At 43.1% G+C, this 27381-nt stretch overlaps 2 protein-coding genes across 3 annotated transcripts; one reads left to right on the forward strand and one right to left on the reverse strand.

Annotated features, from left to right (window-relative positions):
* Window positions 1-8460, reverse strand: LOC119174583 (uncharacterized). The gene is made up of 3 exons (XM_037425567.2): window positions 7229-8460; window positions 4101-4339; window positions 1-2522 (listed from the first exon to the last, which is right to left on the reverse strand). Exons 1-3 carry the CDS (start codon window positions 8183-8185, stop codon window positions 1997-1999), a joined length of 1722 nt encoding a protein of 573 aa, XP_037281464.2. The 5' UTR covers window positions 8186-8460; the 3' UTR covers window positions 1-1996.
* Window positions 8461-9140: 680 nt separating this feature from the next.
* On the forward strand, window positions 9141-27276 carry Taz (tafazzin, phospholipid-lysophospholipid transacylase). Of its 2 annotated transcripts, XM_037425565.2 has the most exons (8): window positions 9141-9398; window positions 17957-18016; window positions 19934-20062; window positions 20753-21010; window positions 22137-22199; window positions 22278-22330; window positions 23492-23569; window positions 26623-27276. In XM_037425565.2, exons 1-8 carry the CDS (start codon window positions 9284-9286, stop codon window positions 26725-26727), a joined length of 861 nt encoding a protein of 286 aa, XP_037281462.2. In that variant the 5' UTR covers window positions 9141-9283; the 3' UTR covers window positions 26728-27276. The 2 variants fall into 2 exon arrangements, with proteins under 2 accessions (XP_037281462.2, XP_037281463.2); XM_037425566.2 differs by lacking the exon at window positions 17957-18016 and having other exon boundaries at window positions 9151-9398.
* Window positions 27277-27381: the final 105 nt, after the last annotated feature.

The following is a 27381-nucleotide window of genomic DNA, read 5'->3' on the forward strand; positions in this document are numbered from 1 at the left end:
TTTAAAAAGGCTCAATGATAATTATTTTATTTCTGTACATGAAGGTGAGCAATACTTAAGTAAAGCATGCCTTGTTGATTTAAACACAATCGCACTCTTGAGTGGCCGACAGAACTGTACATCTAAGATCAAAAGTATGTGGAACACGGCCAACATGCATAACACAAATAATGAAAATTAACTAATCAAATGTCAACTACCCGATAAATCAAACAACCTAAAACTGCTGCATGCACTGCAATGTATGCAGTGTTTTTGCATAGCATATTATTCTTCAATGCTGAGTTACATGCCAAAGCATCTAGTTTTTTTTTTTATCTTTGAAAATCTCGGTCCACGTATTATAGATCATAGATGTACATGCAACACTAGTATACATGACAAAAGCAAACGACTGTGGATTACAATATGGTCTTGGCAGCATATTGCTCCTTCAAAAAGCAGTTTAACTTGCGCTAACTTTAATCCCAAGGACAAAACATTGTTCGCGAAAAGTTCCCTCTCAATTTGCGTATATCCAAAAAGCATATAATAATTAAAGTAGTACTCAGAATTAAATAACATATCATACAAAATCAATTTGTGTACATATATCCAAAAAGCATCTCGGGTTTTAAAACAGTACTCAAGATTAAACATTGTATGATACAAAACAATCAGAATTTGCATAAAAGCATATACACAGGTATAAAAGCAGATAAACAGGCACCGGCTGGTTCGAAAAAATAAAAAATATGTAGTGATGTCTGAGTCGATGTGCCGTCCATATACATTAGATAGCTTTAGTGCCGGATCTCCAAAGTAGCTCGTGTACGCAGGCTCTCGTGTTCATTTGTATTCTCTTTATGTGCAGCTGGGAGTTCAGAAGAATGCAATAGCGTGTATATACAAGGTGGTAGGGGTCCTTGACACTAAAACTTCCATTGAGCATAATATCACCAATTGGATACCATATTGCAGCAGGAATGTTTGTATAGGGCAGTATCCAAACACATCAGCATACAGAAATTCAGCTGCATGTTAAAAATAATAGCCAAGTATGGCCATAATTCACCTGGAGTCCCTAACCGTGGATGGTCCATAGTCCAGAAGATGATAAGAGCCTAATTAGCTCACTCAGTCAATTAACCTTTTTGAAGTGAAGGAAAAGAAAGAAGAGCTCCAATGAGCATTTCAAGTATCTGTGCCTGAAGCACGTAGTCGGGTCAATCATGCGTCGTTGTGCACATTTTACACCTGTGAATATAACATTAACCCGAGTGTCGGACAGGGGCAGGTTTTAACTACTCGTGGCTTAAAAACATCCTACATTCAGCTGCTCTTAAGCCGTGCTGGTCAGCTTTCGGAAGACCAAGAACTTTGCTTTGACCAAAATAATCTGACAGCTCACTTAAATAAAGTGACTTGAGAAACGCATAAAATGCACAAGTTTATGTTCTAATGTCCAACAGTGTGTGAAAAGAGCTTTTTCAGTTATCCAAATTATTATTGCTGTGAGCAGATGGCATTTGGGAGAAAGTTTGATACACGATGGGAACGTTTCTGTACAAGAAGCTATTGCACCCGCAGCGCTATGTTATCTAGCTGCCATGTATGAGGTCATTTCATGATGGTGGTGATGATGGTGCAGGAGGCGGGTTCAGCTTGCCATAAATGGCAAGGAATCGTGGCAGCTCAGCTTCTTGAGTCCATGTACTGCCTGGCAGAGCACTCTATAAAGTGCGTGAGAGTACTATTATCACCATGGAACGAAACGCATCAGTCTAGGCATACGCAACATGCTTTCGCTGTCTTTACTACGTCGTCAAAGTTTTGGCTCACATGCTCAGGCCAGAGTTCACGTCACTTTTTAGCAATCAGAACAGTAGTGGCCGGCACAGTGCTCTCGAGCAATTGTGCTGATTAGGTGTTCTACTTGAAGGCTCACTGTTGCCTTTCGTTCTATGTGTACTATACACACAGAGATTCAATACACAAACCGAGTCGTGCGCCGATTTCACCTGCACCTTCCGAGCTTGTACTTGCGCATGACATCAACGAGGAATTCAAATCTCTGCACCCTGTTGCGCAGTCTGTGTTGCGGGTTTTGCACGTGGTCCGCAAAATACGACGACGGCTTGTGCGGCACGTGCACCAGCCACACGTGGGGAAGCACGAGAAAGACGTAGCCAGCCGCGAAGAGCTCGGTCACGTGGGTGATTTTGTTCATGCCGTATCCTGTGAAACGCTCGTCGTACGGCGGAAGCTGGGCAGTGTTTTTGAGCACCAGGTATGGCTCGTACTTGTCGCTGAACGTTTGCACCACGTACGGCTTGTCAGTGCGGTACCACTTCCAGTAGTCAGTGCTCTGGTGCGACTCGGGGCTGACGTCGTGCCGAAATGGCTGCACAAAGGGATCCTGCCGGTGCAGCAGCTGCATCAACTCCTCCTTAGTTTGGGCAACACCATCAGATTTCTGCGGTAGCTCCAGGTATTCAAAGGCCGGAACCACAAATGCTACCTTGTCTGTGTTGGCCACTGACCTAGGAGACAAGAGAAATAGTCACATCACAGTTCAGTATATATAAATGGAGGATCTGTGCAATATCACAGGTTTGCAAATACGTAACAAAGCCTCGTAGAGTGTGGAAGTACACGGCTTTCATGATACCTTTCATCATACCTTTCATGGTACACATAGTACCATGCAGGGCCGTAACTAGGGGAGAGTTGCGGGGGTTCTGACACCCCCCAAAATCTTGTCGTGCTTTAATTTTTCGGGTGATACTAAAGTATTTACATGCCTTCACATCGACCACCAGTTGCCAAAGTTTGCCCTTCCACATATAAACACCCCCTAAAAAAATTTCTGGGTACGGTCCTGGTACCATGAAAGGTACAATATGTATCTTTAGGAAGACGATAAAGCCTGTGACGATAAGTGCTAGATGTCCAATCTTAAGATGATGAGCGTTAATTAATGGAGGCTTACATCAGTTTTTATTGGTACAATGGTAGCTGTTTTGTTATAATTTGAGAAGGTAAAGCAAACATAGAAATTTTGGAAAAGTTACCAGGAAGTAAGCAAGTTTTGTTGCAATTGGGATCCCACATAGATGCAGTGTAAGTAAAAAAGGCGTGCATCCTTCTAGCAGCATTGTCAACACTTCACTGCTGCTGTTGGTTGCTGCAGTTGGCATCTTTTAGATGCGGAGCATCTCTTGCTTGTGGGGATGTCGCCCGTCCATAGTCCGCGCTCACACTACACATGTGCGACCCTCCTCCCTTCCTCTCTCCAACAGCTGCACATTACTCTCGCCACTTCTCTCCCACCACCTGCTTGCACTCGCTCTCCCATTGCACATGAGCGTGCCCTCCACTCTCGCTTCTCATATACACTCCCCTCCCCTGCTTTGCAACGCCGACACAGAGAGCATCTGCTAAACCAGACTCGCTCTCCCCCTCCTCTCTTCTAAGCGTTCCTCCCTGCGGCGTCTCGCAAAGCCGACGGAGGCAGCGTCTGCTAGCGAGTTTCTTGATTGAAAAAAAAAAAAAAAAACCGACTGCTCGCTCTGCATAACCGCGATGCTCCGCATCACCGTTCAGAGAGATAGTGTAATGTTTTGAGATATTGTTTCACGCTATTATGTTGCAACTTGAAGCAGCTTTGTCAGAACTGTGCTGCCAATAAACACCTCATCAATTAATGCAAGTTCTACTTTAGAGTGTTAGTAATGTTCTGTAAGGACAGGGAGCAAACAGGGGTAGTGGACATTCTGGTCGACATGAAGCAAAAAAAAAAAAAAAAGATTGACTAGGGCTGGCCCCCATAATGCACAGGAAAAACAACCGGCAGAGAGTAAGAAACACAGAACGGTTAGGAAGGGACGGAAAACACAGTTGAGAAAAGCAGAGAGTTATATAGAGTGTCGAAATTGAGAAGTTTGCAGGGACAAAATGAAACCGGGTAGCACAGGACACGGTAAACTGGAGATTATTGGAAGAGGCCTTTGTCCTGCAGTGGACTGAAATTAGCTGAAAATGATGGGGGTGACGATTAATATGAAAATTTTGCAGAGCAGAAACTTCAGGTAAAATAGTGGATTAAGAAGAGAGCTTACCTAGTGGACAGGAGGAAGTGTTTGTGGAAATCGGGTGATGGCTGGAAGTCAGCATCGGCGGTGAGCAGGTATTCACAGTTTGTCTGTTTGATGGCAGCATTGCGGAGAGCATTGATTGGGTAATCTCCGGAGCCTGACACACCGTACGCAAGTGACACGTGGCTGTCTGGGTGCAGCTTCAAGTTCTGCAGCTTTTTCTGAACGTAGAGCTTTTGCCAGTCTCCGTCCACTTTTCCTCCCTGAAAGGTTATAGGTGTTTGTGAAGCATATATAGACATACATATGCATATCAGTCGAGCGTGCATATATTGCCACGTTCCATTTCCCAAATTTTTGTTATCGTTCCGAAACACCACACGATTCTCAGCGCAAACCGCGCCTGCAGGTTTCGAGAAGGTTCCGGACTGTAGTAGATCATTTCGATAAGATCACGCCCACTGTGCGAACGGTACAGATTGTTCTGGAACCTACGCCACCACCAGCGATAACGCTAGAACATTCGACGGCAAGAGTATAAATGCCGACGCGCTTCGCCGCTTGTCAGTTGTTGATCGAAGGCCGACGCTCCGTTCGCCGCTATCAGTCCGAGACTGCTATCTGTGCGAGACTGCTGCTGTAATTGGACTTTCCGTTTACCGGGCACGGGTTCGCCCAAATAAACAGTTAAATCCCAACAAGAAGTCTCCTGTCTTCGCCCACGTCACGACCCCGTGACAATATCAAGTTATCTACTTATTGCTAATATGAAGCATTTATAAAATTCTTGAATATATTTTTGATATATAAAATATTTTACATATCGAGTCATCTATATACAGAAATTTTTCTAATTCCCTTGGGATTCGATATATGTGGGCTCAACACTATAATCGTGCCTCAATGCACAACCATCTACAGATATTGAAAAGTTCCTTATTTTTCCATCTAGTTAACACAAAAATTAAGCATACAGGCCAGATGTTATAAAGTGGGTTTTCTAATTGAAGGCTCTTTATTATTGAAGTTATGTGCCAATTATTTCAATTAGGCTGTGTTAAAATATTTTATAAGGTAACTAACAATTCGACCAAAGGTGTCTCAAATTTGAACTAATGAATTCATTTCACAATTTTACTGTGGAAATGAAAATGCAAATAAGCCAATTCTTATTACAGCAGCATTGAGACATTCGTTTGGCATTATTATGCATTGCCTTTATAAATTTCTGAGAAATTATACTTTCATAAGAGCATGAAGGCATCAAGTTTCTGTACAAGGTCAAAATGATGCTGCTAAAGATTGCACATAGTATCACACAATATTTGCCTGAGGATGATAGATCTGCAAAGTTAAAAAGCCATTTAAAGTGTGCAGGACAAAGCTTAGACAAGTGTGTGTACTATCTTTTGTATGCTCGCTTGCTGGACCACTATGATTACGGCTCCCAAAGACTATATCACCAGTGTTCCCTTACGAAATATTGTACGAAACAATTTTTACGGCAATGCTCTTGCTAAACCATCACAATCCATCACAATTAAGCCCATATTTACTAGCTAACCTTATCCTTACTTCGTGTTTTCCTTGTAGGCTTCGTGCTTTTATCGCGTCTCATAAACAAAGTAAGCTGGTATTTGAAAAGCGATTTGATATTACCATTTTTGTGCCCTTATAACACATGTAGAGTGTACAGACACTTACAGATAACATGAGATAAGGATAAGGTTCGTTAGTGAATATGGGCCTTGGGCTTAAATACAAAAACATAAATGCCTAAAGCAGGATGTATAGCTATATCGCACTTCCTGGAGGGTCATTAAATTTCTATGAAAGTTAAGATGTGTTTGCATGCATGTTCTTATTACACGGTTTTGTTTTGATTGTTTTATTACTGGGTATAAGTGAAGAAACGTCAATGTGAGCGATGCCGTGTGTAAACTGGGGTTTGTTATAGATCCTTTAGAGCAAATTTAAAAATGAAAATAAAGAGCTTTAATTGTGTGGCTGGTATAATGAAGATAGGAAAGAAAAGAACCCTTCCTTCCTCCAAGCTTTAAGTCAAGCCGCATTCAAGAGAAGCAAAGCCCTGCATAAGCTACAATGCTCATAGAGCAGCAAGTGTCCTCCACTGAAATATAAAGGTTGTTTACACAATTACAACAAATCTGGGGAACAATCTTTGGCTATTGTGCTTATGTAAATGCTAGATAAGCTGGCCTATCAGTGGTCTCCAGCCAGCATTTGTTAAAGAAACACATTATCTTATCTCTGGTTTGTTTAGGGTTGCCATCTTTTCTCGAAAAAATGAACTGGCCCTCTGATGTGGAGGAGGCGGGGGGATGAGCTATCAAGAGATTAAATTAGTGTTGAATAATACACACCATGTCACATCTTCAGTATGCAGTGCCATTTAATGTAACATTGCTTCCTTGAGCCAAATAAACCTGATGTACAAACAAAAATGTCACACTGAGCTAACGTACTATAGCCTAATTGCTCGCATAAAAATACCTGTAAATACAGCGGGGCTTTGTTTACTGCTCAAACAAAAACCAGCCAGTGACGTCGGGTGGGTACCAGCAACTGGCCCACTCTTCTAAAAACCGGCTGAGCTGGTCTAAAAATATACATGTGGTAACCCTAGGTCTGTTAATACAACAGCATTTATCTTGCTTCCTTTCTTGGTAGATGTGCATTATTCGTTCTATTTCCTTAGTCCACAATCGTGTTGTAGCAACAACATCAGCCCATTACATGCATGTTGATGAAAATGTTGTCAAATTCTAGCTGCCTGTGCCTGAGTACTAGCCCACTCAACCCATGCACCCCTGTCGAGTTGACGTAGCAGCCATAGATGGCGATGCATGATTTTTCCTCGTTATTAAAAACAACGAACTATTTAGATTTTGTGCACCCAAACATCATTTGGAATCGAACAATTCTTGCAACTTGAAAGCCGCCCACCCTGGTGCATGCATTAATTTGTATGCCTACGGTTTCACGTCTTCTATCATTAGGCGGGCAAAACATAAATGTTTTTCATGTGTAGCCTTCACATGTAAGCGCCGATGCACACGTATATCTCTAATTTTTCGCTAATGGATCTTCAATCAATAACGGTGTATGTCTCTCGAAAATGGGCGCTATACCTTCAAGGGAACATAAATGACCAGCGATACGGGCCCTTCCCACAGCTGCAGCGTGTGTTCCAGGACGGGCAGTCGGTCCATCGACAGCTGCGTGACCAGCGCAACGTCCTTGTTCAGATGACGCTTCTTCGAGGACGACGAGCGCACTTTGCCCAGAATGAGCTCAAACTTTAGCTTCTGCCTGCGGTGCGTTGAGGGCAGGCTACGCGCCGTAGACGTCGGACAGTCCTCCAGCAGATCGCGGGCTCTGCATGCGTGGCCTGCAGCCGCGGGCTCGACTAAAGGCGCGAGCCTGACGTCCGTGAAGTGCGCCACGCCTGCGTAACCGTAGCAGCCGAGCATCACCGTCGCCGTGGCTACGGTACGATCAGAGTGCGAAGCCGCGTAGAGCCCTTCTCGTCGAGACAGGGTGCTCGTGCTCGCGGGGAACGGCACGCGCAGGAACTCCTCGCTGCCGTCGCTGAGTCTGACCAGAACGAGAGCGCCCAGAAAGGAGTCTGCAGTCTGGGATTCGAGTTGCTCGGCTGCGACGCGCAGGGACAAGCTAAAGCTGCGCAGCGTGAGGTTACGTCGGAACGAGAGGTGCTGGTAAATGGCGCGAATGGCATTCCGCTTGCATGTTATGGAGAACGCTTTGGAACACAGAGCCCACGGCTCGTTGAAGCACTGCACGTCCGTAGTGACGGCCGCCTGGTCCTGCCACCATCCGTGGACGTCGATCTGTCCCCTGCCGATCACGTCGCGAGAGAGGACGTTGGCCGAGTCGTCGGATGCGTGATCGGCGCACGGCCGCCCGTGCAGCGCCGTGGAGAGGTTCGCGAGTCCGTCGACGTCGTAAAGGTCCGCGCGCAAACGACCGAACCATTGAATGAAGATGTAGATGACGGCCGTGGACAGGGCGGAATAGACGGTTACGCCGTAAAAAGCGACGCGGATGGCAAAGCGTAGGTTTCTCATTCTGATTCATGCCAAAGCCGGAGGAGGCTCACACACTTTCAGGTCGGGTCACATATCGAGCCGGCGGGATGACGTGAAGCGCGTCTCACGAAACCTGAACACCCGGACATGAACGACACATCGCGACCGCGAAGCTGCACCGATCCGATGGAGTAGGTTGATCACGAATTAGCGATAGAGGCGATGTTTCTAATAAGTCGTGTAAACCTTGATCAGACGACGCTTCAGCCATCATTGCGGATTGCGCGTTGAAGTGGTTGCCAGCGCAATTTTTACAATGGTCATTGGAGCCCATTGACATGCTTTCGCGCGCAATCACTCCCGATTGTGTTGTAAACTTGCCCGTAATTTGAAAATATAAGTTGGCATGTTTTATTCGTATTATATTAGGCTTTTTGCAAACACCACCTAAAAGACTCAATTATTTGTTACTTCTGAATACTAGTTTTGTACCAGCTGCAAATCTCAAAGGCTATGCTTTTGTTAATTGGAAATATGGTTTTTAGGGGCCATACTGCAAGACACGTCGTCGCCTTGGGCCGCCATATCGTTGATATGGATTCCTTCCTACATGGTGTTTAGAATACCATAATGTTACCATGCATGGTATTATGGTCTTCGGTTATTATCGGTTATGTTAGCTTTGTAGTTACTTTGGTTTGCTACGTCACTACATATGCGACATGAAAACATGTTGACTTTTTATTTTTTAATTGGACACGTTTTATGACGTAAGTCAAACGAAAGCACGTGTGCCACAGGCAGCGTTTTCATTGGCTGCTATTCGCAAATGGGCGCCATCGTGCGTTTGCAAATTTGTTGCCGTCCTTTCCGTCCTTTCTCTCTTTTATGCTTTCGCGCGTTCTTTTGGCGCTCTCAGTTTTAACACGCTACTCTCTCCATCTTGCTTCCTCCTCTTATTCGTTTCATCCGGTTGTTTGCCTGCGGTTGGGGCATTGCTGGAAGACTCCTTCTTCGTGTAGCACCGCGACGTTTCTCTTCTACGCTATGTGCGCCCAGCGTTGATGTTTTGTGTTCGACTCGAGGCACTCATCTTTCAACCACCGAGCAGCGGCTAGCCTTTCGCATCACGCCAACATGCCTCTCGATGTACAGTGGCCCCTTCCGAACCTCAGCCAGCCCAGCAAATTATGGCAGCTCGGAAGCTCCGTGGTCGTTCCTGCCGTTGGCCTGCTCGCCAAACTGTTTCACGGTAAGCCAACGATCAACCATTACGGTTTGCCAAAAAGCCGAAGGTTGTTTTAGGTTCAACAACTTGCTTGTGTGTACGCTCGTTACGCAAACACGTAGCTGCACCGCCTACTTGCTTTCAATTAAATATATCCCATTTGTACACGCCGCACGATTTTGCGAACATCGACGTAATCCTTGTTACGCCGACTGAGTGGTGCAATCTGTTGTCCCATCTACGTTCTCTTATGGATATGCTACCCCAGGCGACGGTTGTCCGAAGCGAACAGCGAAAGGATTTCCCTCTGGGAAGTAGTCGGCTGTACTTCCGTCCTATTTAGGGCCGCCAGAGCCCTTCTATACTTGGATAAACGTTGCAACCTCTGTGGGCACCACTCAAAAGATCTTTCCTTGCTACCAAGGTAACCGCCAAGGCGATGCACCCGCGTGCCTCCTAATTAGCATGGCATGCCGTATCGGTGATTTGAAGGTGAGATAAGCCAAGGCCGAGCGAGGTGATCGAAGTGATTGCCCCCACTTCGAGTGCACCGATCTTTTTGACGTAGTTTTAACCTCACGAAAAGCAGTGATGACCGGTTCTGAGGGCATCAAACTTCTCACGCGCGCTTATTTATAACAGTTTGGTGTTTTGCGCAGTGTGATTTTGAGCTGTTGGCGCGTGACGCACGGAACGATTGCAAACGCGAGCCGAGGCTAGAAATGCATCATGCCATTGATACAGGGGCGAAGATTGATTCAAGAGAATAATAAAAACTCTATTCTTTTGGCAGCAATGGTGGTAAATCAGACATTTGTGAGACCTATAGTTACACGACACACAGCTGCCGTCGATCGTGATAGGTTCCATTCGGAATATTGCGCAGATCCCTGATTAGTGATGCTCCGTGTGACACGTATAGCTGCCCTTTGATAGGCATATCAGCAACGTTGAGCGATTATCTAAGCCAAACGTCAATCTAAAATCCTAGCTCAAATAAACAGTGCAGTATCACCAACCCGAACAATGGAATGAGTGTGCTGTAGTAGTTTCAAGATCGAAAAACCCTTAACCTTATAAGAGTTCCGGTCTCTGCCTTATCTGTCTAACTGTGCTAGGTACTGTAGTGCGTACACATGCGAACATCTATAATGGGGTATGGCAAAGTATGACTAAAAAAGAACTTTAAACATTGTGTTTTCTCACTGCATAAAAGAAATATCATTTTTGTCACTAACATTAGAGCAGTAGCAGAGACAAATTTAACTTGGGAAGATCTATCTAGGTTTTCCCACCAAAATCAGTGTAGGATGAGGCATGTGCCCGTACACATCGACCCTCTCACGTGCAGTGGTGAGCACTGTTTGGGTGAACACGTGAGCACGTGGCCGACGGCACTATCAATGCCAAGTAACATCCATCGTTGGAAACATTGTACATGCGCAGCATATGCTTTGCGAAACACTCTTTTCATTGCGTGCGTCACGTCATTGATACGCTTGTTCGTCATCTGCTAGCCGCATTTTTTGTTCGCTGAGCTGATACCTTCTGCATTTCAAGGTCCATCTGGATTGAAGATTGGCGCGTGAAGGAAAAAAGTGAGTGTAAGAGGGATAATTATTAAACTCTTTATTCAAGAAATTTGCACTTTTGCAATTCAAGTTAAACAAGACCATGAGAACAAATATAAAAACATGAGCAAATCTAATAGCGAGTCATGTGACCACTTACAGCAACGACTGCAGCTATTCTAGACGGTAACGAGTCGTAAAGTGATCGAACATATTCCCGATCGGCTTTCGGCCTTTCCCACTCGTTGCTGACTTGCGCCCACAACTAGCCCGAAGTCGCGGAATAAAGGGGCTTCCTTGTCAAAGAAGCTTTCAGGCGGCCCCACACGTTTTCTATCACATTCAGGTCCGCTCATTTCGGAAGCCATTCCAGTAGCTGCATGTACTGGTCCGCATGGAACTCCTTGACAGCCCGCCCCGTGTGTAACGATGACCGGTCCTGTTGGAACGGGTAATCACCGTCTGGAAATAAACTGGTCGCATATGGCAACAGCACATTGTTCAAAATGTTGCAGTATTGTTCTGACGATAAGTGTCCATGTATACGTTGCAGGGGCGCTAAACCATATCTTGAAAAGCACCCCACACGCTCACACTCGATCTCCCTCTGGCAGAAACACCTTGCACGTTGTCTGGGTCGTTCCTGCGTGGCATTTTGACGTTAACTAAAGCAATTGCTTTTCAAAGCAGGAAGTTTGCCTCACCGTGTGCCTGGTAGTCTCGAAACGCGCAATTTTTGGTCTTGTCGCTCATCCAAAAAGATGACGCGACCCCACTCTTCTGATGTCCATGCTTCGTGCAACTCAGCGAACTGCCGTCGTGCGTCCTTGTGTGCCGCCGTTAGTAGTGGCTTCTGCGCTGCGACGCGACTGTGAAGGCTCGCAGCACGCAGGCGACGTCGAACAGTGGTGTCCGAAACGTCCAAATCCAAGTCTTCGCGTATTGCTGGAACTGGCAAGAAAGGGTTACGAACAGCAGCTGCAACTATGAGGGCGTCTTCATCGTCTGTGGTAGCTTTAGGGCGGGGCGCATCCTAAATGCGACCTTCATACTTGTAGGCTTGAATTATCCTGTTCACAGTCTTCAGGGGCCTATTAACTAAAGCGCCAATATACCGCTGGGAATAACCTTTCAGGGAAAGATCGACAATTGAGCGCCATTCATCATCAGGAACCCTAGCCATAGTACGATCTGGCGACAGAATGAACGGCTGCAAAAGATGTTTGGTTGTTTTATATACGGCGTTGCATGCACAACAACCTTTAAGGGAACGAATAGACACGCCCCCATAGATATACAAGTTTTTTTCTTTTGTTCTGTTCAAGCACAGATGTTTAAAGAAATCTTAAAATGCAGGATGCATGGGCTCAGAAAACAAAAATGCGGCTAGCAGACGACGAACAAGTGCATTCATGACGTCATGCGTGCGGTGGAATAATTATTTCGCGGAAGGCGTGATGCGCATGCGCGTTTCCAGTGATGACCGTAACGGGGCGCTGATAGTGCCATCGGCCACGCGCTTGTTCACCCTAACAGCGCTCACCGCTGTACATATCAGCAGTTCATCCCCTCCCCACTTTTTTTTTTACCAATGCTACCTGGTGCCCCACCCCTTTAACTAAGAGTGACTAATTACTAAACTCGAATATTTGGAAACAATGATTAGCAAACTAGAGCTTACTGCTGTGAACCCTGTTTTGGAAGACTGATATCTTATCAGGTGTGAGAAGCGTATTGCCGAGCACCTATGCAAAGCTTGGTTTTACGCACACTTATTGGGCATTTGTGTACCCTCTGTTTTTTCTGTTTGAAAGCATTTTGTTTTTAATGCGAGCAGCTGTGGCTTATTTTTCAGTCTATCGCATGATGGTGCTTGTTTGTTCTCACTGACATATTGTTGGCAACCCACACGCAAAGCAATTGGCGTAGGAGAATTGGAAACCAAGTTGGGCAAATAACTACTAGCGTTATCGTGGGCAGTACTGCGATCTCGTAGAACAGGAGTACGGTCCTCTTCTACCTTAAGTTAAGGTGCACTGCTTAACTGACTCTCTATGCTAGAATTCAGCTAGCTAGGGCATTACCAGGGATTGCTGGTTAATCGTTGGAGAGGCAGATGCACCGACACAAAGTTCACAGCGTATGCTTTGGTACGGCTAGTTGAAATGGGACATTGTGATTTCTTTTTTTACTTTACATTGGTCTGACTGGTTTATGAAGGCTGTGCCTAAGTTAGACTGATCTATTAAACATTTTTCCAGCTGTGTAGGATAATGCCAGCATTTTGCTTTTGTAGGCCGCTTTTGAAGAATTTCCCAATATTTTATACATGACTTTAGGTGCAGCATCTGTTTTAGTTGACACAGTTCAGAGCAAGGACATTTTCCGACATACATACAGCTGATAGAAAAATCTGGGATTTTTCATTTAAACGTTATTTTTAACATTATAGTTGCCCCTCAGCTCACAAAAGTTACATTTTGTACTTATGTTCATTTTTTTTCAATGCAGATTAGCTATTGTATCATTTGCCTTTTCTAGCTGCCTATGAGCTTGCAAGGTAGACCCAATCCTAACGGCCCTAACCTGCTTAATTTGATTGTGCGACTCGAAGCCAAAAACATTGTTTTTTGATGTTGTGAATCAGCACTGTTCTCCATTTTTCGAAAATAAACTTCATGTAAATGGCTTGGCTAGTCTCCCTTTCCTATATCCTTTCTCATGTCTGCTTTTTGCAGTAAGAATTTGTGCCACCTGATGCAAGTGTTTCCAGAACTCTAGAAATGTCTGACACATACCTAGTGTTACTCTAGATAAGTGTTCTGGCATTCCATGTATGTAAAGTGCAATGTCTTGCATCTGGGATGTGAAACGTAAGCCAACACTGCTAACACGCAAACGCGTGTTCACGCCATATGTGTTAGTAACCCCTTGCTTACTGTTGCAGCGACGCGTCCAACTTTTTAGATGCGTTCCCAGGAAGTGTGTCAATCTGTTTTTATTTGAAGCTTCATCACATTACAATGAGATATTTATGCGGGCTGATATCTCGTCACACGAGCGTTATGCTTTTGAGGGATGATGCAATGCGCCACTGTCACTGTCGCATTTATACAAGTAGAGGCCATAGTACAATACAACACTGCAGGCTCGGAAAGTGTCATGCGATTCACTGCTGTCGCATCTATTCAGGTAGCGAAGGCTACAGGGCTCTGACACACATTGCAGTGTTAATGTAATTAATATGTTCAGTGTTCCTGTCTATTGCTCATATCTCATTCAGAATTATTGATGTAAGATTATTCATTATAACTGCTTGTTAATAATACATTCCCATTTTATTACCACTTGCTCATCAAGATTTTTTTTCTTCATAATCTAATTGCATTACACACATAAGGAATTCAGTTGACAGAGCCGTTCTGCCCACAGTGGAAACCTACATAAATGGAAAGAAGGTTTATGGGTCGAACTCCAGCTGTTATGGTTAGTACACTACATCACAGCCAAAAGAAAAAAAAAACGTGATGATGTTTATCTTTATTGCATCGTTGTTAGTAGTCCACAAATTTCAATAGTTATGTTGTCAGTCCTAAAACTAAGGTTCGTGACTTTTGACTAAGGCTCGTGACTTTTGTAAAAGGTTTACACATTACTAACGCTTCGGAGCAAGGTTTCTATTATGTGCAATGCAACAAAACAAATTAGCAAGGTCTTGTGGGCATCGTTCGAGAGAAATCGTTAGTTAGCGTATACTTGCAGGGAAAGAGAGTCATAAAGAAGTTGCCAGGCAAGTAGATTTTCAGACAGCTTTGTCAGTTACCATTTTTTGTGGTGTGGTCTTAAACAAATAAAAAAAAGAATATAAAGATCACAGGAACAAGTGAAACCATACTCATTACCATAAAAAAGGTGGCATCGCTTTTTCTGCGGAAGTGTTAAGTTACTTACACTTGGCATATTGCCTCCACTTGCAAACTGTAAATGTTGTTCTCTGCTGCCTAGAAAGCCTAGAAAGTGCTCACAAATTGGCCATTCCTTGACTTCTGGTTATAATATGTTGTCTGAAACATACATTACCATGAAAGCCCAATGAACAGGGCTTGTTGTGTGCTATGTTGAGAAACTTTCAGTATTAAGTGTTATAAAGTTTTCTCTTGTTTTTATTGCGAGGAACATCAAATATTTTTCTGTCCTAAATGATGTTGCATGTGTATAACTTGCTTCAAGGTAAGAATGTAGTTTTTTTTTTATGGTGTGGCTGAGTCTTTTCTTCTGAGATTTAAGGAAAATGTGACGTATTGGTTTTGTAATTAGTTTATGCTCACTGGCTGGTTCTTTAGTAATTGCATTGTTTATTGTGTTACAGTAGCAATGTTGAAGCTATTTGAAGCTTGAGGAATGCCCACTTAGAAATGGCAAGACTTGCTCCAGTTTTCATGATCCCTCTCTCAATACTTACTGGTCAGACGCATTGAAACTACATTTGCAAAATAATTAGCTCGGCTATTATGGTGGACTGTCTGTATCAAGGTGATAACGTTACGTAGTTTCTTTCCAGTGTGGAGGGCATGTGCTGGGAGTATTTAAAAACACGCTACACATCACCCTCGCAACTTGTCTAGCTGCCCTATATCATATATCATCTGAACAAGTGCGTTATGATAAGGTTGACAAAGTGGAACAGCCAATAAATCTGAACGCATAATCGAGCAGCTTGCCTTTAACTGTTGTGTATTGAAATACATGTCACTGTTATGCAACACTGTGTCCAGACACAGCAAAGTGCAAGACTTGCCTGGCAGCACAATACGGCATTAAAAGGACAATCGCAGCTCCAGGATATCTCTAACCAAACAAGACTGAGCTAGCGTATTTCATACATATGTGTAGGCCAACTTGTTAACCTTAAAACTCTCTTAAATCTTCTGGACCCAAAGTGACAATGTGTAGTGCCGTGCCACTTCTTTCCAGGTGAAACTTCAAAAACGCAATTTTCACCAAGTGGTTCCCCAATGAAAAACGTCTTTACACCTTTATCTAAAGCAAATAAATACTTAATATATGGCTGTTTTATTATATTTCCTATTGTAAGAAGGAAAGTAATATAGGAATTTCCCCATTTATAGCAACAGGGAACTTCAATTAGAAATATGTCGCATGAATGAACGCAAATATAGGCCTTGCTTCGTGCCCTGATATGATTTTAATGGACAAACAATGTTGGGTATGTAAAGAAGCGTTGTTTCTTTGGTTTATATATATCCACTTTTAATCATTTGGAGATAGCTGTTTGGATGATAATGTAGGATGATTCATAGTGTTGTAGATTGTAAACTGCACTTTGGCAGGGCGGTAAGCCGTCTGTATTGACAGTTCATAACGCGAGAACCTTGGCAACAATATAAACCAGAACAGATGAAACATGTCTAGAATTTCATGCTTGGAGAAAGCATGTTACATATGTAAAGACCTGGTGAGCTTCGCTAAGGGTCTCTACGTATTACATACGTAGAGACTCTTTAATCTATTGCGTGTTGGCTGTTTTATCCTGATTAACCTACCTTAAATCTTTAAGCCTTAGAGACATTGCTCATTAAAATAAATGAGGGGCACATTTGGATCTATGTTCTTTAACTAGTGATAGAACTCTTTTTATCGGTCAACAAAATCGGTGTTTTACTTTACATGAGCTTTTCGCGTTTGTGCTATGTCGGAGCACTTCACATTCCATCATTATTTGCATGGTGCGAAAGTAACTGTGGTTATCAGGGTCATGAATGAGTTCCCACAGCTGCAAAAAGAATGACAAGTGGCTGCAGCTTGCATTTCAGGAAACTGGCCAACAGGTATGACGGGAGAGGAATTTGATTGACGCACATGCTTTTTCCTGTTCCGTCAGTTTTCTTTGATGGCTACAGCTGTCTGTTTATTTACATGTTTCATGAACGTTCACAGCCTATTTAAATGGCTTTTCTGGGACGTGGGACATAGCTTCCCTTCCGTTCTGATAGTTTAACTATATGCACATCAGATTCTTGGGGATGGCACCTTTTTTTTTTTTTTTCAGTTAAAAGGTGTACATTGGCAGTTTTTAGTGCTTGCTTGGCCGTGTGTTTGAATGAGAGCAACACTAGAAAGAGTAGACCTCATTGAAGGGCTTTCTTGCTGCCATCACTTGCTAAAAGAAATAAGCTGCACTGAAATTTAGTGAAACAAGTTCTCTGTGCTATTTCTCTGTTCTGGACATTTTAGAAAGGGGATGGGAAGAGTTTTCAGAGCCTGGCATTTTTGGGAAATGCAAAAGACCTATGCGTTGCTTTTCAAGTAACTGTATAAGTACGATATAGAAAGCTGTCTGAGGCAAAGTTCTTCAATATCATCGAGAAATTTTTGTATCATCTGCAAAGCTTTCCCGGGTGTTATGTACACTGCTAAACCTTTTGTGCTCCAGGTTGTTTTCTCTAGCAAATCGGCCTGTGGCAGCCTCTTTTGCGAGCCCCTGTAGGTTTGGCTAGAGACGTATTGAGATAGCTGGGCGAGTCTGGATATCTTTGAAGTAAGTAAGTGACGTGGACGACAAGAGGCATTGAAACCCTCAACTGCAATTTCAATTCAGAAGCATGGGGGCTAAGTAGGACGAGACATTGGACACATATACTGCAAGCTAAAGAAACTAAAAGCAAAGAGACAGAAAACTACAAATCGGCAAAAGGGGAATGTGCAATAGACGACACATGGATCACGCTAATCAAGACTCAATTGCTTTTTTATGAAGGGCAGTCAAAGAATCTCCAAGACATTTGTCACATGTTGTTCTTTGTCACCGGCACTTGATGCCCACACTGTTTACATTCTTCAAAGAAGAACTTCTTCATATAGAAGCATTAAAAAAGAAAGAAATGTGTGCAGAAGTATCCTCTCTTGTTTCTACTTTCCCAGTCGTACATTTAACTTATGGCTGTCTTTCTTATGATTGTCTGTTTTTCTTTCATTTGGTGTACGCAATAGAGCCGCAGTTTCTTAAGAGGGCACAGAACCCACACAGACCCCGAGTATTCCGCACAACAGGTGAGCTTCCCTTGTGGAACTCACTTCTGCCTCGGTCTTTTGACCACTTTTTAAGAGTTTTTTTTTTTTTTTTTAGGATACGTAATTTTTTGCTTAGGTTTATATTTTCATGTCGCAGTCTCCCCCTCCCTCTGTTGCAGCACATTATGCGTGTTGTGTGATCTGTTGTATTGTGCACGTCTGTTATGCAGTGACTTGCTGACAGTTTGCATTATGCTTTGCATCTCAGTGCTCTTCAGATGAGTTTGCACACGAATGGCACTGTGTGCCTAATTTCTAGTGCATGGCATGTTGTCTGCAGCGGGAATCGTAGCAGTTAGGAGCACTACGTTTCATTCAGTCCTTCTTTTTGTTTCACAATATAGCTCGTGTAGCTAGTCCGAGGCACATGTGGTCTAATGCGACAGTGTCCGACTGGCTTGCATACCCATTTAACAAGAGATCGATATTGCGAAATCTCAAAAGTTGGCTTAAGTCCTAAAACATGATCATTTTTTAGTATCTGCTGATCTAGCTCATGCCATAACCGTGAGATGTCATTTTTGTCCAGGGCTTTAGGATGGGTTTCTTATTTGTCACCATTCTGAGATCCTTATTTGATTGGCACGGCCATGGCTTGGTTAGGAGCTCGGTTAACTTGGGCGACATTGGCTGCGGGCTGTTTGTGTGGCAATTGTCTTGAAGCATGCATCGTATGCTTTTGGTTACCGTTCGGGGCACGCTGTATAACTTTTTTTGCAGCAGAATTCGTTCAACCTTTGTTCAAACATAGAAGCTTGTTGGCATTGGCTATGCATTTATTGGCACATTTTGCTCCATTAGTTATTATGCAAGGCGTGTCCTGGAACTCAAAGAACTTGTTGAGTTTTGACTTCAACAACATTGAATACTTGTCTAGGTACAGACTTCTAGGAGCAATACCTTTCAATGCATGTGTAGCGCGTGCAATGCAGGAAGCATGCACAGTGCACATAGCTTGAAGCAATGTGCAGCATTTGATTGCATGTACTGCATATTTACGCTTACTTCACATCTCTTAGGAAGTTTGAACATTGGCTTTGACTGTCTAGGAAACTGTATTTTTTATCAGTGATATAGCGTTGTCATTTCAATGCAGTTATTTTCTTCAATGCACATATTATGTTGCATTATGAAGTTGGTAGTAAATGTCAAGTCTTTGCACGCTTGCATGACAATACGCAATCTAAGCTTCTGCTTGATTCTGTGTTGTGAAGTATTGATGTTATTTAGTGAGCCATTTTCGCCCTGCTTACGGAACCATTTGGATACGGGGGTCTTTTTATTTGTGCTATGTCCTTCAGTATATGCAAATGCTTCGGCATTAAGCACATTTTTGCACACGTAATCTGCCTTTGCACGTGACCTTCACTTGCACTAACGTTTCAAAAAAGAGCGGGCTTATAACTCCTCGCAATGCAAATTATTAAAAAGGGGTATTTTCACTGTCGCTACTTTCACTGCTCTACACTCTGTTAAAGCGCTGTATGGCTGCACAGTAGGGCACAGCGAATTACTGCAGAGCTGCACATCAGTGTAATGTCAATATGCTTGAATTTCGACAGAGGAAGGTTATTGATGTGAAATCAAGTCGTAGACATTGCATTCTAATTTCATCTGCTAAGAGTCGTGAATGGTGTGTGTTGGTAGCAAAGTCAAGTAGGCAAGAAGCCATTTGCTATCTGTAACTTTTTTTAGCTATAAATGAGCTTGCCTGAATAGAAAGAAATGCTGCTTTTGCATCAGACTTCTGTTAGCAGCCCCATCTCTGCTACTTAGCTTGTTCTTTTTTTTTTTTTTTCATGCTATTCCACAGCAGGCTTTTCTACACTGTGTGAATCCTCATGCACTTCACATACTTGCTGAATTTGACATGTACTCTCTTTTCTTTGTTTCAAGGCTGGTTCAACACAGTGAATGTGTACAACAAGGAGATCCTCATCAACGCCATTGAAAACCGACCGGAAGATGTTCCGTTGATCACAGTCTGCAACCACCACTCTTGCCTTGATGATCCTTTCATTTGGGGTGAGATAAGAGTGACATAATGTGCACAGCATCATTGCCAACATCTTTGGATGGTTGAATCTAAGAAGTTCTTGGTGTGGCTTTGTTGTTATTTGACTCTTGGGTTTTCCATATGTTGATTGCTCATGTATTGTACGTACATGGCTCATTAAGGTTGATTTTCTAACAGGTACTGTCATTGGTTCATAAAAAAATGTACATGAAATGTTGATACAGACAAGACCTTTAGTAATTTTTAAACCTGCTAATCTGCAATATATTTCGTTGTAAAGAATAACAAAAATGTGCTTCATGCAGATACACAGCGCAAGGAGGGTGGATATGGGTTTAAGGGGCCGATGCTTCTTTGAAATTTTAACCAGGCCCCTCGCGACCCATCTTAAAACACCACAACTTTGACCCTGTAGTTAGATTTTTCAGTGCTGCTCCTTCCCACTGAAGTTACTAAGTTCATTGTAGCTGTCCTATTTAAAAAAGAAGAAAAAGAAATGTTGCTATCGCATTCATCGGTTCGCCCTTGTGTCAAAACCAATTTTTTTTTCTTTCCAAGCTGAACAGTATCACTCGACCATTGCACATGTGTATTGTTTTAACTGATCTCACTAGATGACATTGTGGCATAAGCATCTTCATCTGCATTTCAGCATTACGCCAGTGTTGATAAATTTAAGCTCTTGTGTGGTCTTGCAGGAATGCTGGAGCTGAAGCACATACTCCGACAGAAGTGCATGCGCTGGAGCGTTGCAGCACACGACATCTGCTTCACGAATGAGCTGCATTCACGATTCTTCGCTCTGGGCAAGACAGTTCCCGTGTGTCGCGGAGAGGGTGTCTTCCAGAAAGGCATGGACTACTGCATCGAACTGCTCAACCGTGGCATGTGGGTCCATATCTTCCCCGAGGGAAAGGTCAACATGGTCACTCAAGAGTTCCTGCGACTCAAATGGGGTGCGTGGTCGTTGCAATCATTTCATTCCGCAGGTGCCTGGTAGTCGAGGGACGAAGTGTTCATTAATTGGTTTGCAGGCAGGCGCTCTCAGTGCCCATTGTGTTATTCATATTTCTTAGGTAATGTTTCATTATTAATGAGAAGGCATGATGTAGTTTTATAGAATTTTATGTAGGATAAACATTAATAGTGCTGTTAAAATACTGGCTTTAAAACCTAGTTTACTTGCTCTTTTTCCTGCCACATTGTTTTCACAATGACGAAAGTGAGGTTCAGTGTATTATAATAACCTTTGCACTAGCCATGTTTAATTGCGGTGGCAAGTACTGCTGACTGGGCAAATTGGTGCATGATAAAATCATATTGCTTTAGCCTAGCTCAGTTTGAGCGCAAAGAAAATATTCTAAAGAGATGACAGCGCTCTCACTGTCCACTGTTTTTTCCCCTTCTTGACTGCATAGCACCTTTTCTTCACGCTCAAACTGAACTGCGCTCAAGCACTATTATATACAGGCACCCTTGACGGGTTTTTGTCGTCGTCATGTTGTGTCCAAATCAATAACTGAGCTCGCACATCCTGTGTGCCAAGTGCTAGTAAAAGCAGGCATGCGTACGTGATGAGTTCAGTTCATGCAGAAATGAAATGACCCGGTCATCTTCATCACGTGAAAGACGCTTGCAAAGACCTCACCACACATGCGAGTTTTGCCGTCAGTGGTGTAAAAGAAAGACTGCAAGACTGCGAACTTTCGTCATAATTGCTGGTTTGCATTTCTTATTTGCCGAGGAAGTTCAGCAGATAGACGAGATTGACAACCTTGGGGGGATAGTGTGGATGGGGCAAGCACACGACCTATTTGCATAAGCATGGGAGAAAGTCATTGACCCTACTATGGGCATAGCAAACCTGATGACGACGATCACTCGTCATACTTGTATGGCATATTGGTTCACCGTAATACTGCGATGGTAGTGCACCGTAATGAACGCGGATGGTAGTGCAAATTTGCCCATGTGTCTTGTCATTCTGTTCTTCGTCTACGTTCAGTGAGCGTCTTACACTGCATTTTTGCCTCGCAGTTATCAGCGCTTGTGAGGGCAACCTTCCCAATCGTTTACTTTCAGGCGTTGGCAGACTGATTGCGGAAAGCAAGAAGTGTCCCATAGTCATTCCATTCTGGCATGTTGGTGAGTGCTGCAAGTCGATACGGCCGTGTCGACATCTCAGTCGTAAATAGATGTAATAACTGTCCGTCTCACTTTCAGGCATGAACAATGTTTTGCCAAACAAGGAGCCCTATGTTCCACAGTGGGGACAGGTATGTTCTTTTATTTGGTGATAATACTTGTGTTAAAAGTTGAATAATTGTAAGAAAGTAGGTTGTGCTAGTTTGTTGCTATGTGGGAGTTGCTTAATTAGTGTAAGATGAGCAACCACATGACGTGGATGGAATAATGAGAAAATTTGTAATTAAAGTACTAAGGGGGTGTCATTCAGCTTGGTATCAAGCTTTCAACTTGAAAGGTATTACTGCATTGTTTTGTTGTTGTGACATCAAATAATGGTGTAGCCAAAGAATTGTTTGAAGAATGAGCACTTTATTTGGCATATTTGTGTCTTGCAAAAGCAATTAGCAACAAACATTAGTAATGGTGAGTACAGTCTTTGGTTCTAAAGTTATGGTTTGCAGGTCTAAAGGAAAACAAATTCCGGGAGTTAACATGCCTGTATCAGGTCAGCCACCCTGATATAGTGTAAGCTCCTTGATTTGACCCTCGTTAATTTGTAAAATTTGATTTTTTGGACCTGCTCTCTCGTTCTGGCTAGCACATGTATTGCTTATTGGCATCCAACTCAATCATGTTAATTCGGACGAGTCTCGGAGGGCACTGCAGGTGTGCAAAGCGGAGAAATGGAAACGGTGCTCACGGACGAACGAAACTAAGTGGTGCAGTCTACAACCATGGGATAATGTCGGTAACAATGTTTGGGGGGATTTCAGCTTAGGATGTTTTGGGTTAGTTAGGACAGGAAGGTCGTGAGTAGCGATCACATTGAATGAAATCACGAGTGGTCAAAATTGCAGCGTTTTCCACTGTTCCTGTGCAAGGTAAGGGATTTACAAGTTCATAAAGAAAATTAAAGTACATATTTGTAATAGATATTTGCTTGTTGTTTTATTGATACTCTCACTAGTTGATAATTTGGTTAATTATGGCACTTATTAAGGCCCCGTAAAATCTTAATTAACAACCTTTTATTTCATGCATTGGTATAGCAAGGAGCTGTTGGTGGGTTCTGCCTCTGGCATTTGTGTTACATTGTTCTCTTATATCTGCCTTTGCATGCTTCATTCTACGGTGACCTCCTTACCAACTCTTTGTAGTTCCACTTGGGGATGCTTCAATTGCCACAATTTGCTTCAGAACAGAGGCACTTATTTCTCTAAATAAGCACCCCATCTTGCTTCTATTTATAGTTGGTGACCATTCTAATTGGAAACCCCATAGACTTCACCTGCCTCCGGAGTACCATGAAGAAGGAAAATAAAAGTGCGGTAAGGATGACATATAATGCGAGATCATAATCCTGCAGTTCACTGACATTCAAATGTGCCGATTCACTGTAGTTGGTGGTCACTTGTTGAGGCTTCGAGATTGACTTGGATGTGTTTTAACAGGTGCTGTGTACTTTTGAAATTCCTTAGAACGAGCTCTTTAAAATACAGTTTGTGTGTCTTGCTGGAATACAAATGTTTTCTCACACTTTATGAAACAACACTTTTTGTTTCTTTATTGCGCTGGCATTTTGATTTAGCTATGAATTTCTTGTTAGAGAACGTAGCACATTGCTGAAGCCTCGCGCATGATTGCTGAACCTTTGTTCCTTTTTGCATCATTGGTGGAAGGTTGTTATAGAGCTGTAACCACACTTTTCTTCAGTGCTGAGTTTTAAGGCATGATAAAGGACAATAAGAACGGTATTGTTGTAAATTTATGACTCACTGGTTCATTATTGGTAGACAAAGTAATAGTCTTTATTTTTAAAATTTTGCATTTGCATGCTAACAATGTTTTCTGATTATCACAAATTTGAGAGGGTTTGATATTTTTGCATTAATAATATAATTGTGTTGACTGGCTGAACACCCTTATTTGGACCATATCCCAACAAAGATTGCAAAGAAGTCATGACGTATTGTGTTGAGTCATTAAGTCGTTAAGTGCATTAATATTTACTCATTGATAATGTGATCCAAAACACTTCTCCAAGATTGACACAGACATTGTTACTACACATAATAGCATATATGTATGCCGTTGCTAAAAAAATAATTGCCTTCATCTCTGTTTAGCTTTTTGCAGTTGTCGTTTAGTGGGCATGTAGCCCCACCAACCTGTTATGTCCTTTACCAATGCATGACACACAAGTCATTCCCTCACCCAATGTTGATTTGGGTGCACAGACTATTAAAAACCAGAGCAGCGGCCATGCGTCAACTCCGAGCTCATTGACTGTGTAGAGGAGGTCTCTTCTATCTTGGTGTCAAAATCATCAGAATCCTCCGTAACTTGACGAATGATTTCGTCATCGGTCAGTTCCACACACAGCTCGAGGCCTTTGTCAGCATCGGCAAAGCCCTCAAGGGTTATCCCGGTTGGAATCGTAACACCAGCAACGTGCAGATCGTCGAAGGAAACGCCCACGGGTGGAATTTCATCACGCTGTCCACTCCGTGTGAGACGGCCGTCTCGACGTCTAGTATGAAGCTCACGGGAGTGAAAACTGTTCCAAGAGGTCTGTTGCGTAAACGCCTTCTACGAATCTGCAAGCATGCCGACGGCAGACCAAAGGTTAACAGAGTAGCTTGTCACGGCACAGCACCATGTGGCCTAAGGCTGTGGCCAAAGCTACAGCCAGAGGCTACGGCTGGCAATGTATTGGCGTGTGCAGGTTATGGGGAAGTTGACGGAAGTTGACGGAAGTTGACGGTCCAAATGATGAGTCCGGGAAATCGGGCATGTCCGGAAATGCTGGCGTCCCAGAAAGTTGGACTTCGACTGTGTTGATAAAGTTTGCTTAATCAACCACCACATGTTGTGATTACCCACCAGTTACGAAAACAAAAGCACCACTTCGTTATCATTTTCATAGGTTTCCATGTGAGCATTCGATTGCATGTACTGCATACCTACGCTTACTTCACAACTCTTAGGAAGTTTGAACATTGCCTTTGACTGTCTAGGAAACTGCATTTTCTATATAGCATATAGATATGATATAGCATTGTCATTTCAATGCAGTTATTTTCTTCAATGCACATATTATGTTGCATTATGAAGTTGGTAGTAAATATCAAGTCAAGGCTTCTCGGAAGTTTATTGATACACTCAATGGTTGCAGAGAGCATTGTTAAGTAGTGAGTAAAACGAAATATTGGTTATAATGAAATAAGTGAAAAGTAGCCTTGCAATAAATTAGGGTGTTAGAAATAACCTTTATAACAAAATTTTGGATATAAGGAATTTGTTTCCTTGCAAGATGCAATCTTGTTATACTGATGTTTGAGGGTAGTTGCAGCTTTTGGTTTCCCGTCACCGTTTGCCTTTATGTATGTGTGTGCTTAGATGTTAAACATGTGGCACAACAGTTTACGTGTCCCTTCCAAGCATCGTATCGCCGTAGAGGCAACAACACCACCGATGTGCTACGAGGCCGAGTTACTCCAGGCTGCCTATCGAGACGGCAGAACGACAGTGCACTGGGGATGTGTCTTCGAGTGAAGACGAACAAACACTGGTTTCCTGCGCCTTGGGAGAGCGTTATTTACGAGTTATATATTTTTGTTTATGGATATTCAGTGACGTGCAGGACTATGCGTTTCACAAGTGTACTCTGTGTGCGTCATGGTGTTTTATCATGTTGACCGAGTTTAAAAGAGGTGTGTCTTATATGTCATTTTTTCCTGCAAAAGTTGTGAAAAGTTAGGGGCGCATCTTATACAAAGGTGCTACCTGTACACCGCAAATTGTGGTACGTTCAGAGGGGTCCAAGACACAAAATTGTTAGAGGTAAACACAACTGGCTGAGCCATGTTAGTGCAATATAAAAACTGGCAGACACGTGCTCTTTTTTTGACGGTTTTTATTTTGTGCAAATACATCTCTGCCAGTGGTGCACAACTATCTAGCCCAAAGTTTATTCTTTGAGAGGGGAACACATTTACCGAAGCACAGACGGATGTGTTTTATGATTTGAGAAGTATGTTGTGAACATGCTGTTGTTTATTAAAAATAGTCTCAAAAAGACCACTGGAAGATTGTGGCAAACAGCAATCGGGATGGTCTGTGGACTGCTATGGAGGCTACGAAAGCAGCTGGGTTGTCATGACCATGGATAAAGTTGTGGCTAAGTTGCATCTGATAGTGGAGGCCTGCTTCAAGAGAAGATAACTCGAGATGTGGGCCAGCTTTTTGTAATGGACAGGGTAGCTCGCCAGTAGCCATGGATCCAGATGCATTTTGGCTTCACATTTTCAGCTGTGTTTGATTTTCCGGTGTGATTTTCTGTTGGAACAATCATTCATTCAGCGCTTTCCTCTTTCTTTAGATGGAGCAGAGAAAGAAGATAACAGACGTCATACAGGACGAGTTTAGCCAGCTGAAGACTCAGGCTGAGACGTTACATCATCTCAGCCTGCCCTCGTCGTCTTAGCATTGTCGGGATGTCGTCATCGGCTCGCTCGTGCGCGCTGCTGACTGCGGCGAAGAAGCCTCGGCACTTCACGGGTTCCTTCTTAAACATCCACCACTGAGGCCATGCACTGATAAAGAAATGGAATGACGAGAGAACTCGCTGCCTGTAGCCCTTGGTCGTGGCGAACGCGTGTGCCGAGCTGTAGGGCAGAGTTTGGTAGCGTAAGGTTTTGTGGGCAGCTGCACAGCTTCTTGAAACTAAGTTCGCTGGCGACAAATCTTGGGTGGCACTCGGGTTAAGGGAAGAGACTTGTTGTTTGCTTATTGTTCTGATCTTATGGCCGCTGGCTACTCTTCTTGAAGTGAGGGGACGAGAAGATCAGATCGAAATTAGCATTGTCGGTCGGTTTTCTCTTTATAGATTGATTCTGGGCCTCGTACAGAGACTTTTCTTATTTCGTATGCATCATTTGTTTTCTCCTCCCTTTTTCCATTACGTGTTACTTGCAATGTGTGTCTGATTGAAAAGTACAAACAGGTCGGTGTCTGCGCAAGCTAAACATCCGTAGTTAGGCTACGACATTTTTTAGGGCATAATACACTGAAATCTTTCACACGCCTTTTACAGTAAGAAATGCACTTATTCCATTACATCTACGTGCCCTTCTGCTGT

Source organism: Rhipicephalus microplus, chromosome 5 (genome assembly GCF_043290135.1).
Source record: "Rhipicephalus microplus isolate Deutch F79 chromosome 5, USDA_Rmic, whole genome shotgun sequence".
Classification (NCBI taxonomy): Eukaryota; Metazoa; Arthropoda; class Arachnida; order Ixodida; family Ixodidae; genus Rhipicephalus; species Rhipicephalus microplus.

Coding starts and splice junctions, on each gene's coding strand:
- LOC119174583 (XM_037425567.2), bottom strand. CDS start 8,185: ATGAGAAACCTACGCTTTGCCATCCGCGTCGCTTTTTACGGCGTAACC. Junction 4,340..7,228: donor TCATTTATGTTCCCTTGAAG/GTATAGCGCCCA, acceptor ATAACCTTTCAG/GGAGGAAAAGTGGACGGAGA. Junction 2,523..4,100: donor CACTTCCTCCTGTCCACTAG/GTAAGCTCTCTT, acceptor CTTGTCTCCTAG/GTCAGTGGCCAACACAGACA.
- Taz (XM_037425565.2), top strand. CDS start 9,284: ATGCCTCTCGATGTACAGTGGCCCCTTCCGAACCTCAGCCAGCCCAGC. Junction 9,399..17,956: donor GCTCGCCAAACTGTTTCACG/GTAAGCCAACGA, acceptor TGTACGCAATAG/AGCCGCAGTTTCTTAAGAGG. Junction 23,570..26,622: donor AGAAGGAAAATAAAAGTGCG/GTAAGGATGACA, acceptor CTCTTTCTTTAG/ATGGAGCAGAGAAAGAAGAT.